This window comes from Haliotis rubra, unplaced genomic scaffold, assembly GCF_003918875.1.
Source record: "Haliotis rubra isolate DU_JTF1 unplaced genomic scaffold, ASM391887v1 Scf1138, whole genome shotgun sequence".
NCBI classification, from domain to species: domain Eukaryota; kingdom Metazoa; phylum Mollusca; class Gastropoda; order Lepetellida; family Haliotidae; genus Haliotis; species Haliotis rubra.
Window position 1 is genome coordinate 79,214 of NW_025765046.1, and position 15,523 is coordinate 94,736.

At 40.1% G+C, this 15,523-nt stretch overlaps 1 protein-coding gene across 4 annotated transcripts in view; it reads right to left on the reverse strand.

Moving 5' to 3' along the window:
* The window catches only part of LOC124292435 (calpain-3-like), a 76,800-nt gene extending 71,503 nt beyond the window's left edge, over nt 1–5,297 (reverse strand). For 2 of the 4 annotated variants that reach the window (XM_046729556.1, XM_046729518.1), the window contains exons 1-3: nt 5,036–5,297; nt 3,051–3,182; nt 2,192–2,394 (exon numbers count right to left, since the gene is read on the reverse strand). In XM_046729556.1, the coding sequence (XP_046585512.1) occupies nt 2,192–2,394; nt 3,051–3,182; nt 5,036–5,287 (587 nt within the window). In that variant the 5' untranslated portion in view covers nt 5,288–5,297. The remainder of the gene's footprint in view (nt 1–2,191; nt 2,395–3,050; nt 3,183–5,035) is intronic. The other 2 variants (XM_046729524.1, XM_046729532.1) reach the window with 2 other exon arrangements.
* Nucleotides 5,298–15,523: the final 10,226 nt, after the last annotated feature.

The following is a 15,523-nucleotide window of genomic DNA, read 5'->3' on the forward strand; positions in this document are numbered from 1 at the left end:
TATTAACAGCTCTTAAATATACTAATAAACACCGTAAATATAAACAATACATAATATTTTCCGATTCTCTTTCATGCCTTCAGGCCATTAAAAATCTTTCTTTTAAACATCCACTTTTAATAGAAATTATTGAATTGTAGAATGATCTTGCTACTGGCCAATGCGACATCGTCTTTTGTTGGTTACCCAGCCATGTTGGCATTTCTGGGAATACAATGGCTGATCTTGCTGCCAAGGCAGCACTCAATAAATCTGTGACACCACTTCTTATCCCATACTCTGATTTCACAGCTGGCATAAGAACCTACATCCGTGATCTGATGCAGAACAAGTGGGACACCTAGGTAGGTATAAATAACTTACATGAAAAAACAAACTATATTGGTTACACCTACTTGGGTTGTCAGTCCAGATCTGAGGAGGTCATTATGCGACCGCGTCGCATTGGCCATACGCGTTATACTCACAAATACCTGTTAAAAGGTGAAGATCCTCCGTTTTGTATCCCTTGTGATGAGAGAGTCACTGTCAAGCATGTCCTGCTTGACTGTGTTGAATTCTCAATCATAAGGGATAAATATTTCAGCATCAAAACAGTAAAGGATCTTTTTACAAATGTAAATTTTCATTTAATCTTTTAATGTTTTAAAGGAAATTGATCTATTTGATGAATTCTGATTAATGTGTTTTGTAAAAGCAGATATATTTTAAAGATTGGTAGTGTATATTAGTAACTTAGATTGTTAGTGGCAGTACCCTCAAAGAGGGTTAAAGTACTGTAAAATTATTGTCCTCCTGAGAGGGTACGTAAGTCCCAACATTTTCAAAGTTAATTTAAACATACCAGGATTTTTAAACGTAGTATTCTTGTTATTTTAATTTTGGCAAACATTTCTTACAATCGCCAGCCGCTGAAGGGATGGTGTAAATCCAACTAGGGTCCATGCAGGTAGCAAAGGTACTGCAAGTCCCCATAGTCCCTAGTATGGTGATCTACCTTCGGTTGTTGGCGATCTATAGCCTGTTTTTATCTTGTATTGTCCTAATAGTGCTATTAGTTTAACCTCCCACACTAGTTTTAAATCTAATTGTGATATTCTAGTTCTTTCACTGTCCTTCGATGACAGGTTTTATAATATACACATATTCCATTTCAATGTAAAATGTTCTCGTCACGATATGGCTGAAATATTGCCGACGTGACGTTAAATATTAACTCACTCACTCACTCACTCTAGATAACGTTCATACTGGCGTCAATGCAACATCTGAGAGCTGAATGCTTTCACAACAGACAAAAAACTCCAGAAAACGCCAAAACTCTGCGATGGGATATGGAAGTCTTATTTACAAGAAGACAAAGTCTTAAATATCCACCGCAATTGTAAAATACTCTTCATGAATATGTCAACTAGTGTGACTATGTCAATTGTTACATTGTTCTTCACATTGATCTAATGAAAACATATCTATGTAAACTATTCGTATATTCGCATGCTTGTATCAACAACAGACTGCCTGGGTGCTTACACGGTTTGATGTACTTCGGTAATGTTGATACTGGAAATAGAATGGTACTGTGGATTTATGTCATTAGGTTCTTGAATACCCACACAGTGGAAGGGGATATTGAAAGGTTTAAAAGTTATGTTTCTGAAAAGAGCACTACCACCAATTTCAGTCGAAGACAAAGTTGTTGCCATTGAAATGAAAAATGTTTTATTAAAAGGCTCCAGTGCAGATGCAGACCTATCTATGTGCCAAGATTGGTGAAATACCATTGAACAGTTTTAAAGGTCTACTTCTGAAAAGTGCACCAACCCCAACTTCAGCCGAAGTCAAACTTATTGAAATGAAAACGCAAAGTACTATTTTATTCTGCAATCCAAAACTACCAAAGGCACCAGTTCACACCTTGATCTATCTATGTGCCAAGGTGGATGAAGACACATTGAACGGGTTTTAAGTTCTGCCCCGGAAAAGAGCACAAACAGGAGACTTGTTTTGCTGGATACGCACTGAATGACACTCATATTTAGCTTCCAATATACATCTCAGTTTCCGTGTATTCGTCCATTATATTTTGGTATCGAATATGGCAGAGAAATATGGCATGGTTATCCTGTTCATTTCAAATGATATTAACAAACAAGCAGTTGTGCATGAGTTATCTCATCTAAGACATACGTACTTCGCTACAGCCTTTTCCACCAGGGAAACCCACAGTTCGTTGGGGGCTGTCAAGGACATAGCGCCATAGAGCTCAAGGCCGGCCCGCCCTCGATACAGGGGCAAAGAGTCATCGATATAGATGTCCACCCATTCTCCAAACTTCCACAGCTTGCAATGACAGATTCCGTCTTTCCGAGGAGTATATGATCCAGTATTGATCACCTTAAATGCGAAAATTGTTTGTTGTATTTTCATGATTGTCATGAACTTACCAGACTTTTAAAAGTTGGCTACATATTTCCTACAACCGTCAGCGGCTGAAGGGATGGTGTAAATCCAACTAGGATCCATGCAGGTAGCAAAAGTATTGTAAGTCCCCATGGTCCCTAGTATGGTCATCTACCTTCAGTTGTTGGCGACCTATAGCCTGTTTTTTATATTGTATCGTTCCCTATAGTTAAATTATTTTAGATTTAATTACTAGTAATAAATATATATCTGTGATAGTCTAGTTAGTTTTACTGTCCTTTGTCGACAGATATCTTAAATTGATTACCTTGTTTTCATCGCTATATGGCTGTAATATTGCCGATGCGATGTAAAATTTTAACTCATCATCATCATCATCATCATCATCATCATCATTGTCATGATGGCTCTTTATTGCATTTTACAACATTAGATTTGTCCACATTCTAAACTCGGAGAATATGATGAGTGTTTTCATTGGTGACCACCTCGTGTTATTCCGGAGCATGCCGAATAACGTCTTCTTGGAGGTTACGGAAAGGGGCATATTTGCCAACGAAGTATCAAACTAGGTTTTCTGGACCTGACTATTTTCAGATCAGGAATGTATATATATAAACTACACATACCTTTTTCAAAAGTCGAGGCTTGTCAGCAAGGTTTGACAGCATGGATAAGAACCAGCACGTGCCAAACCCTTTTTGTTTGACGTCAAACCGTTCAGTGCCGTGAACAAAGAGTTGTGGATTCTGGAGAAAATTCTGAAATGACAGAACTAACCTGGATACACAAAACAGCAAAATAATCGCTAACTAAATATCGATCGATTATCAATAAATATCGGAGTCATAACTTTGAGCCAAAATGACAAATGTCTGAAAGAAATCAATATATTACACATCGCTGGTGAGTGGTGAACTGTTTTTGCATGGATTATTAACCAAACAGAGTCCTGAACATAATTTAGAGTGAGTGAGTTTAGTTTTACGCCGCACTCAGCAATGTTCCAGCCTATATTCCGGCGGTCTGTAAATAATCGAGTCTGGACCAGACAATCCAGTGATCAACAGCATGAGCATCGACCTCCGCAATTGTGTCAACCAAGCCAGCGAGCCTGACCACCCGATCCCGTTAGTCGCCTCTTACGACAAGCATGGGTTACTGAAGGTTCATTCTAAGCCGGACCTTCACGGGTCAAGTAATTTAGAAGCAGACCTGAAGAGAATTGGTAAATTCAGTGAAAATATTTCAACTTTTTTCTATCACATACGTTGATATACGATATTATTGACAACACAGCGATTGTAATACAGATCAGAAAGGATAATTTTAATAGGGTGAACGTGTGTGAATGAATGAATGTCAGTGAGTGAGTGAGTTTGGTTTTACACCGCTTTTACCAATATTCCAGCAATGTCATGGCGGGGGACACCAGAAATGGGCTTCACACATTGCACCCACGTGGGAAATCGAACCCGGGTCTTCGCGTGACGAGCGAACGCTTTAACCACTAGGCTACCCCACCACCCTGAACGTGTTTCAGATGACATACGACTGTGTGGAGTAGTCATATCAATACAAGAGAGTAAGTTTCGTTTCAGGCCGCTTTTTGCAATATTCCAGTAACTTCATCTTCACACATTGTACCCATATCGGTCTTCGGCGTGACAAGCGAACGCTTTGACCTCTGGGCTACCCCACCGCCCCTACCGCCAGCAGTCCAATCCAGGCATTCGAAACTAAACAATGATACTAAGCATGAGCAACTTAGATAATCGAGACTGGACCAGACAATCCAGTGATCAACACCATGAGCATCGATCTACGCATTTGGGATACAATGACATATGTCAACCACGTCAGCCAGCCTGACCACCCGATCTCGTTAGTCCCCTCTTACGACAAGCATGGGTTGCTGAAACCAGTACTAACTTCATGAGTATGGACTGACTGACTGAGTTTTACGCCGCTTTAAGCAATATTCCAGCAACATCACGGCGGGGGACACCAGAAATGGGCTTCACACATTGTGCCCATGTGGGGATTCGAACCCGGGTCTTCGACATGACGAGCCAACGCTTTAACCATTAGGCTACCCCACCGCCCCCATGAGTATGGAAGTACGTAAAGAAACATGTAACATCGACCCTAAATAAGGCTTCGAAATGAATGAATATTAAACGCATCTGCTACGCGACGGCGTTTAGTCACAGGTATGTTTCAAACTAGGGCCAATAAGTAGGCCACGGTACTACGCGAGACCTTTATACTTCCGGTGACAAACAACGTTTCATACCTTTTCATACCATCCCAAAATTAGCCAACAGCTGGGACAGCCAAGCATGGTTCTACGCTTGGTCAGGTCTATCAACGTCATATCTGGCGGTCGCGCAATTTGGAACCAGAACTGGTTCTTGAACATACGCTTGTCACCGGAAATTTGGCACCGGAAGTACGCTGGGCCCCGTCTCCCGCTTCGCAAGTCTCGCAAATCGCATAAGAAGCCGGCAACTAGCTTACTAGCGGAAGTAGCGCCTCGCGAGACCTACATGAAGCATTGCCGCCCCTTATCACAGTACGTGCTTTGCTATTTACATAATACATATGAGCTTACATGCGGCCTATACCACACGAGTGTCTCGGAAGCACAACCAGTTACTGCTCTGCTTGGAGGAAAATCTTCATCTGTCCACATCATTCCACTAGTCACTTTTGGTGGAGCTTGCTTGACACTTCGGTGTGTGGTCCTCAAATCTAACGTGGCATACTTCAAGCCTGATCCTTCTGGGTCTTCAGAGTAGCCGTCCTGGATGGCAAAGTTCCTAAAGGCTCGATGCATATCTCCATATGTCGTTGAATAAGCCATATATGTCCGCTTTCACACTCTACAATATAAAGAAATATTTAAATCAACTGCTTCCCATAGGACAGCAAAATGTTTGAGCGAAGATATGCATGACACACGACAAAGAGCGAGTGAGTGTAATTTATCGCCGCTTATAGCAATATTCCAGCAGTAATGATGAGGCCACAAGGCTCCGTCGTAAGCAAAATTCGATTTAAGTAAACTTGATGGTTTATCATTTCGACAACCCTCGACGATTTGGTCTTTGAAGATTTCGCTTGACATTATAGACAACAATTTGTAGGACGGGTTTATTTTAGACGGTACGGTATTTAATGCAACATTTTAGTATAATCAACTGTGCAATATGAATTTCCCTCGGGATTATGTAACCTTACCTTACCTTACCTTACCTTACCTTACCTTACCTTACCTTACCTTACATTCATCCTTACCTTACCTTACCTTACCTTACCGTACCGTACCGTACCTTACCTTACCTTACCTTACCTTACCTTACCTTACCTTACCTTACCTTACCTTACCTTACCTTACCTTACCTTACCTTACCTTACCTTACCTTACCTTACCTTACCTTACCTTACCTTACACAGTTTATGCAGTCATTAAATCAACTAAAAGTAACTGTTACATGATGAGTAAATGAGTTAGTGAGTGATTATGATTTTACCCGGTTTTAGCAATATTCCAGCAATATCACGGCGGGGGACACTAGAAATGGGACAGTCTGTATAGGCACTTTAATTTCATCAACAGTGTTCTTCGCATTAATGCCTTTGGCAGGCAGCAGTGAGAAAACAAATGCTAAATTGATTACAATATATCTATATCGAAGCTATATATACAGTGTATGAGAGGAATTTAATGATTCCTCGAAGTCATTACCGGATCAATAACTTGAGACAATTCCAGAGTTATACTTTTTCAGAAGCAATGTTACAAAATAGCCGCTTAATTGATGCTTTGTTAAGATCTTTGTTAGATGAGAAAATAAGGATTTGAGGTATCATCGATTCATAAAGAGAATATATAGATCTTTGAGTTGACCATGCACATATCCTTGACATGATTTTTATGGGTACTATATTTTCCATTAAAACCCTTACAAACGTACATTTAAACGTTGTTTACGGACGTTTATGAGGTTAAGTGAATAGAAAGTGAAACATCGGAACAATGGGGTCGTGTTTCATATTGTCTTTATGCCTATATACGCAATGGCACTTGAAATACCATTCCGTTATTCCAAACTCTGAACCTACAAATTCTAAATGTTTTACATTTTATTTCACCTTGTATTGACAAATGTGCCTGTATTTAGACCTATTACATCAAAATATCATAACAATTACCTCTTCAAGGACAATGGTTTCATCCGCGATTCCTAAATGTCAACCAGAATTGAAGAAATTAATTTATACTGAATGGACATATTTTATTCTTTATTAACTTTACGACATTATTTAGATGTACATTTCGAAATAAAACACGAACATCTGAGAATAATTACCATACAATACGTTTCAAATAATTGTTTTTTACAAACATACCTGTACCTGTAGTATTTTAAAGAGGTTTAATTCGTTTATTAATTACAGCAATGTAGGAGTGAAACGGTATACCCCAGTCTTAGTAGAACCGCGGTATTTGCCTTCGGTTCGGTATACAGTAAAGCAATTAAAAAAAATTCGGTATGTTCGGTTTTCGTACCATCGTTTTATCAACTTTTTAAAAAACTTTTCTAAAATGTCTGGAAATGTAATCTTTGGCAAAATGTATGCATTTCTTTGCTAGACGGTTATATTTCATATACCGAACCGAAACGAACCGAACCGAACCGAAGGCCTTGTACCAAAGTACGGACCGTACCATAGTAAAAGCGTACTGTTTCACACCCACAGCAATGTGCGAGACTTGTAACTATTAGAATTACTCAGAAATAGAGTTACCGTTCTGTTTGAAGTGCTTCGAGTGTTCATAGGCAGGCATGCAATATTTCTACAGGGCCACAAGTGGGTCACGAATGAACCCGACAATGTCAGTTGTGCATGGGCGAATAGGCTCTTGCAACACTTGTGTATATGAGATCAACTATGTTAATCTCTTTCAGATATTTCAACAGTATCATAGTTGAAACGGCAGCAGTACTATATATCGTCTGGGAGATGAGCGAACAAGACGAAATTTTTACAATCAGAATGAAGGCACAGAGGCGGCTTGCCACTGTTTCGGATTTTAATATTACACCTTCGTCGGGTCAATGAAAGTATGGGAGCTTTTATGTAGGAAAGGCAGGAGTAAATTAGAAGTGACGTGAAATGGGGTTTAACGTCGTGCATAAGAACATTTCGCTCATATGACGACGTGCATGCTTGTGTATGTGTGGCTACTTGTACTAGCCCAGACTTAAGTTGGTTTTATAGTGCTAACTGAGATACTATGCCGCAGTTAAGCATACCCCACTCAGACACGTTATATAGAACCGACCAGTCTAAAGTCAAGTAGGAAACAACAAGTACCATATTTTAACGTCTTTTGGTATGACGCGGCCGGGGATCGAACATGCGACTTTACGCTCTCCAGACGGAGAGTAAATTAGAACTGATATGTAATAATAACTAATTAGTACGAATTCCACTTATCCAGCCAGTCTGTGCCGAGACAGTGCCGAGCAGTCATTGTACAAAGTACAGACTTTGAACCCATCTTGTGGACTCAAGTAAACAGAAACACAACAATAAAGTAGTATCTATAGACGTGTGATTTCCCCCCTTTTTACCATTGAAACTACATGAAATAATTGCTCTTAAACTAGCGCAATAAATTCTTCTAAACATGGTATATGTGTTTCATTTTTAGAAGAGTGTAATATTATTCCTTCTAACAATGACAGACGTGGTGTTTTTTTTGATGTAGGGAAGCCACGAGGAAATGAAAACTGATATAATAATAATAGTTAATTTACGAAAGGAAGGCAAAGTAATTCACACTAACTGTCGTGTTTCCGATAATGAATGACCTCCATACATTGTCCGTGTAAGACTTGTCAGTTTTGGAATGTTCTCTAGTATCTACAAGTTGTTCATGATTTCTTGGAAGTAACAAACCGAAACCACTTTCGTACTCAAAATGGTTTATGCAATGAAAAATATCACCTAAAAGTAACTGTTACATGTTGTGTAAATGAGTGTGAGATTGAGTATGATTTTACGCCGCCTTTAGCAACATTCCATCAATATCACGGCCAAAGACAGCAGAAATGGGATTCACATATGCCGCATGTGGGGAATGGAACCTTGGTCTTAAGCGAGACGAGCGGACGCATTAACCATTAGGCTACCCCACCGCACCGTTGTGTAAATGTTACAATAGGAGTTGTCGAATACTGAAGCAAGTACTATACGATCCAAATGTTAAATATGTAGGTTCCGATGCAGATTACTTTCCAAATACAATAGTTAATTATCACGAAATGAGATTTGCAATATTTTCATTTAAACACTTCGAGAACTACAGCTGATTTCAGCCCAAACGTTAAAATGTCATACTTTCATAGTAATGCGATAAATATTTTCAGTAAAATTTAAATCTTGAAAGGATCTGATATCTCAATGCTGCGCTATTGTATCATAGACAATGGTGGCATGCGACATGAGGAATAACAAGTATTATTAATTTAAAATAATTTAACATTTGTGCTCTCTCACCTCCCTTCCAAAGCAGTAATTCGTAGAACACCGTAAAAAGACTGACGACTGACGACTTCAAGAAGTCCCTTGATAACTATTGATACCTTATGACCCAATTGGTCGTTGGGCGCTAGTCGTTGATCACCACCCCTGACGACAATACAATGTCAACTGAAAGGGTGAATAGCTGCTTGCGACACACATACAGATATGAGATTCAATACACTTTACTCTTTCAGTTATTCAACTATATAACGGCCCAGTGTATTGGCAAGGACATGACGAGCAGATTTCTGCATGTCAGCGTCTCCGTGGTAGGCCTAGGTAGGGGAATTATATTGCCTGAACTAAACGTACATCACCTAGTTTAGGCTGACCCTCGAAGCTTGTTTTCTTACTGGGTCACAGACAAACAAGGAGCATATCATCTCTTAACACAGCAGTCCAGTCAGCCTTCCTCGGGTAGTGACACCAACCATATCGGAGCTGGGACTTACCCCAGGGGAAAGCACAGAGCCCGACCAAGAATATCTTGGTTCAACTATCTTAAAACCACACTACTTGAGTGTGCGAAAGCAACAGGATGGCCTGCAAGCTAAAGGAGATACCAATTTGAAAGAACAGGTTCTCCTTGTCGAGGTTCTTTCTAATGATATTGGCGTGGCATTTGGACACAACAAATGTAATACTCTTCATTTGAAACGTGGCAAGGTAACTAATGATGGATCGGTCAAGTTACAACTGGGAGGAGTTATTGAGAATTTTGTGCCGACACCTGTCCTGGAATGCAAGTTCGAGACAAGCTCCAGAATGCCCAAATTCAAGACAAACTTCAGGCTGAGTATAAATCTCGCTTAAAGAAAACTTGGAGCTCAGAGCTGAATGCTCGAAACAATGTCAAAGCCATCATTACCTTTGCTGTGCCGGTCTTTTCCTATTCCTTTGTAGTAGTTGATAGGACAAAACAAGACATCCAGAGCCTGACCAGAAGGATCATGTCTGATAACAGAGCCCACCACCCTCGTTCCTCTCTTAATCGTTTATACATACAAATCAATTCTGGAGGCAGGGGTTTGATTAATGTGGGGGCTCTTCACGATATAATTTATTGTGTACTGTTGCACATATTATTTATCGGCTGATCCTCTGGTGATGCATTTCAAGACTCATGATGAAAGCAAGGAATTCCATTGCATCGTATGTACATGCAGTACGTGGAACAGAATAGCAATCCAACCGACTCCTTCGCCTGGATGAAGTCAACTGGTCCGTAATGTGAAACAGGGCATTCTTTTTGCTGCTCAGGACCAGTCAATTTCCACTCGTTATTGCCAAATGTGATTCTTAAAGAAAATATCGATATGAAATGTCGACTTTGCACCGAATTCACAGAGACTGTCCAACACCTTGTCAGTGGATGCCCTTCTCTGGCACAAACAGGATATCTTAAACGACATGATGACATAGCTCGTTGCTTTTACTACCGTCTCCGTCATGTCTGTGGCTTTGACTCCGAGGTACATCCATGGTACGACCCTGAACATGTCCAGGGCGTCATGGAAAATGGTGCTTTCAAACTTCTGTGGAATAGGCTCATTTACAGCCTCAGAAGAATTCCAGCCAACAAACCTGATCTTGTCCTTTTAGATAAAGCCAATGAACTTATTTATATCATTGAATTTTCTGTCCCTTTTGACAGCAATGTGAATTGCAAGATTCAGGAAAAGCATGCTAAGTATGCGGATCTCACCTTTGAATTGACTTGCTTGCATCCTAAGTACACTGTCTTCAAACTCCCCATTGTTCAGTCGAGTGCCCGGTTTTTCTACCGGGAGCACAGCTGCTCTGACGCTATGTGTAATGTAGAAGGCTGCAGTTTTGGGGAGTCTCCATATGCTCCGGGAAGTTCTTGGTGGGTTCGACTGGGCAGGGTTTCATGGGAGAAGTCCCATTCGCTGTCTTGGCTGCGTGTAGAGGGGACAAGGGCCCTGAGCTGATGATGAGGCTTACCAGCTGAATATGCCAGGATCATCCGAACCCTCTCTGCTGCATTTTCATCTTTGTCTGTAAACATGATAATAATAGCATATTGAATATGTACCGCGCATATATCCATGCGTAAGGATACTGAAAGCGCACAATCTCAATATAACCTGGGGTAACCCAAGCTGCCTGTGAAGCGCTAGAAAGTTATAACCACATGGCTTATCCCACCGGGTACCCATTCTCTGCTGAGTGAACAGAGCCATCTTTGAAGAAACTCACTTGCCTAAGGTTGCCTAAACCGCATGTATCACGTGTGCTTCGTTGTGGGGCAGGACTGAAGTCCAAGAAACTCTCAGATGTCAGCTGCCACAGTTACCCATCCAAGGACTCTCAGCGCTCAACTTTGCTTAATTTCAACTGATTCGTAACCTGAGCTCAATGTACAGGGCCACACACCTCCACACATGGAACACAATGTTTAAATTATAGTATTACCCGGCTTTCATCAGATCAATGAAAGCCGGAAAGAGTGTATATGTGTAAAGTAGTAAGATGTCCAAGCCATGCCCTGAAGGGAAGCCAGGAGTAAATTAGAACCCGGGTCTAGTGGCGCTTTAACAACTTTGCTACCTTACCCCACCCTCACCCAAGCCCCATCCCCAACTTAAGTGAAGAAAATGTGATTACTAAATTAAACGTTGAGAAAAGCAGAATAATATCTATGTCCAATGATATACACTGATGTCTGGACAGTCGCCTCTTGAGTCCCTATTGCATTTAGCTGAAATGAGCAGGAAAGGCCTGGTATCGTACAAACTACTGCGAGATATGGTTCTTAAAAGGGAGTATAGGCATGCTTGTATATTCTCTGAGTGAATTTAAAGATTTCTCTCTGAATATTCACAGTGCTGTCAAATTAAATTAAATAGCAGCAGCTCATGATCATAGTCATCAGCACAGCCATGTGCAGGTCAACTGCAAGTAATTAACCTTAGGGTATGTATGGCCGGTTGGTCATGGAAGTTTTAATAGTGTGGATGAGGTGCAGGATACTGCAGGCTGACCATACATGTTCCGGGATATGATACAGGGCTGCCGGACAGTCTGTGATATATTATATACTACCCAGCAATAGTTTAGACTCACTTAAAACACACATTATATGTTATGTATATACATACATACATACATACATGTCTGCTTTGCGTAATGTTCAAATGTAGACTGAGAGTCTGTTGACCAAATAAATCATTCGTACGAAATAAAACGGAATTCTAAATACTAAGAAGTGAGGTACTATAGACTTGCTCAACCATTGTAGATTTGCGTTGGTCTGGATTTCAGGGTCAGGCAAGTTAAAGGGCGGTCACAGCGATACAACAACATCGGAGCAGGACATGAACGATCTCACAACTCTTTCGTACTTCAGAAATGATTAGACGATACCCTAAGGCAACCATATCAGTATTGAAAGAATAAAGTAGCATAGATATTTATACAAACGTTTACACACGCACATTAACATGCATATATGGATGTGCACACTCATACACACACGCATGCATACATACACACGCATGCACATACATATATACACATACACACACGCATGCATACATACACACGCATGCACATACATATATACACATACACACACGCATGCATACATACACACGCATGCACATACATATACACACATACATACATACATACATACATACATACATACATACATACATACATACATACATACATACATACATACATACATACATACATACATACATACATACATACATACATACATACATATACATACATATACATACATACATACATACATCTAGTTTAGATCAGTTGACTGAAGTAAGTGGCTACATTGACAGTAGTCAATACACTTTTGATGGGTAGTATCTACGTTGAATTCTTGTTGTAAGAGTACTCGACAGCGGCTAGGCAGGTGGGCTGACGATCGCCTCTGCGATGCTGCCTGACCGTTGCTGCACTATCATGTAATTGCTTATTTAGACGCTAAATAAAGTGTTGTGGATCCACCGACGGACTTCGGTGACTGACGAGTCTATATCCAAACCGTAAACAGCCCGAGATACTAGTGCGGGCTTTAACATCTATAAAAGGTGTTAGCAAAGAGATGTTTTGGTCCGAATCATGTCCCCCACCGTATCATAAAAAGAATCTATTTCATCCCATCTTTACAGCAGCAAGAAAGTCGCAGTTTTATATTCGTATAGAGCCATATTGTGAAATTAACGCGACGTTACTTGTTCCAAAATCATAACATTTAAATGCGCTAAGGTGAATGGATTCATTTGATCCATCTCTTCACTGGTTCTGGTTTGTCCTTATGCTGCCTATGATGACGGAGGTTATGCCATGGACAACAAACATTTACTTTAGTATCTAAATTTGTTTCGTTGAAGACTCGGCGCAATCTCACGTGTGGGCGGATATAGATATACAAAATGGATTACTGTGGAACACTACAATTTAGGCTAACCGAATTTCACTGAAGAGAGAACTTTCAAAAAAGCAGTTTCTGCATTTACCAAGATTTCGATCCATTTGATATATTGCATCCTTAAGGTGATGTCTGTAGTATGAAACCAAATGGTTTTTCTATTTGATCTGATCCAGTAGTCTGGTTTTCAATCACCAAGTTGTATTCGCCCTAGAATACCCACAGTGATCCAAGTAGTAGTGTATCGTCTAAAGAACCATTACTGATATTTAATGAGCCATTAGCAGTTTCACCGTGCTAGAGTTGGTACTTAAACACGTACCACTTAATCTTTGAGACAAGCGTATGATCACTGAAGGAGATAAGCGTCGCCATCGCTTTGGGAAATGTACTAGAATATTACTTTACCGAAAAAGTGTTATTCAACATATTCCATACGTTACACATGTTACACCACATTTTGGGGCTAGCTTCTAAAAGTAGTGACTGAGTATCTCAATGTCTGAAGCTACCGTATATAACTCACACTATTCCTGCTGGAATGTAAGTGTGATGTGCTGCTTGCTTCATGAACAGCAGGTGTCGCTGATTCAAGACATCAGATACAAAGCGCTACTAATGGTAAAGTTAAAGTTTATGTCTATTATGTCAAAAACATTCCTTCAAATGAACCTTGCCAAAGAAGTAATGACAATAAGTATTGTGAAAAATGTTATGGCTACATAAATAGACATTGGCGATGAATGCTCATTCAGTCATGTATGAACCAAAGGAAACGGCGGTGAAAACAAGAACACTATCTATTTAACTATGAGGTAGTTAAGTTTCGGACTAATTCACCCCTGGGAAAAAGTAGAGAACCCCCAAATATGTTGTTGTGTATGACGATAATAATATTAATTTAAGAAATTATTGCAAGTGGTGGAAAGTGTCTCCCAAAGAAACCCTGTGCAGCATTTCCAGAAGCAAAACCACGAGGTTTTCACACGTGCAGTTCGTGCACGTTCCACATGTCAGTGTTTAATCTGCCTGGGTTACAATCTTCAAACATGATCCTGCGACTATAGTACGCAGAAGATTATCAGATGGAGATGACAAATTATAGGTATGCACAATCCCGGTATTTCCTTTTAAGCAACTGGTCGGAAAATCAATGTCCCTTACACAGTTGTCAGTCGTGTGGTCAGAACATACAGGGAAACCAGTCAGGTGAAGGATCGCCCACGTTTCCTTTCGGGCAATCAAATAATGTCATCTTACTTGTCCGTGGGCTACTAGATAATTTCCATTTATGGTTTCAAACTGCAAATAAACTTTGATTTAATTTCAAATCTGCTCAAAATGTAGCTATTACATTTCGCAATGATAATAAAGTAGAGTTATCTTTCAACATGAGCCGACCACCGAGCTGGACGGACGTGTTTTGCGCGTCTCCCGTATCACATAAATCCCTATGTACTAAGCCTACTGAAGAATCAATGCAATGCAGCACATGTCTGAGAGTATTATCTGAGCTTGTGATTTGGATACATCTGGATAAACAATCTTTGATATTTGGAACACTATCAAGGTATGTGTCAAGATGAATGAGTCGGATACCATCTATGATACACAACCCACTGACGTGAGAGATCATGAAATGTTCAAGGACCTCGATGAGCTTATTGGTGGGTGTGATAAACTTACAGCGGAGAAGAAGCTGGTAGATGTGTACAGAGAGGATAAAGACGGATTAAATGCAGTTCGACAGTCACTGTATGATATTTCGAAAGAGAAATGTGAAATGTTCCCAGAAGGCTCATTGACAAAACGTGTCAACAGGGCGGAGGTAGGAAAATCTGTGATACAGAAATATGCTGCTGATGTTTACCACCTATACAGTTTTGTTCAGGGGTCGGTGAGTGCACATGTTCTTCAAACTGAAGTTTTAAGTCGACATAAACTGAGGGAAAGTAAAGCGTCTACGAAAAATAATGATGAACGGGGCAGTGAGGCAAGTACAAAAGAGAGTAAAGATGTGCTATCTATGATGTTCACTCGAATGATTAATATGCATGAAGAAACTGTAAGCAAAGTTATGTA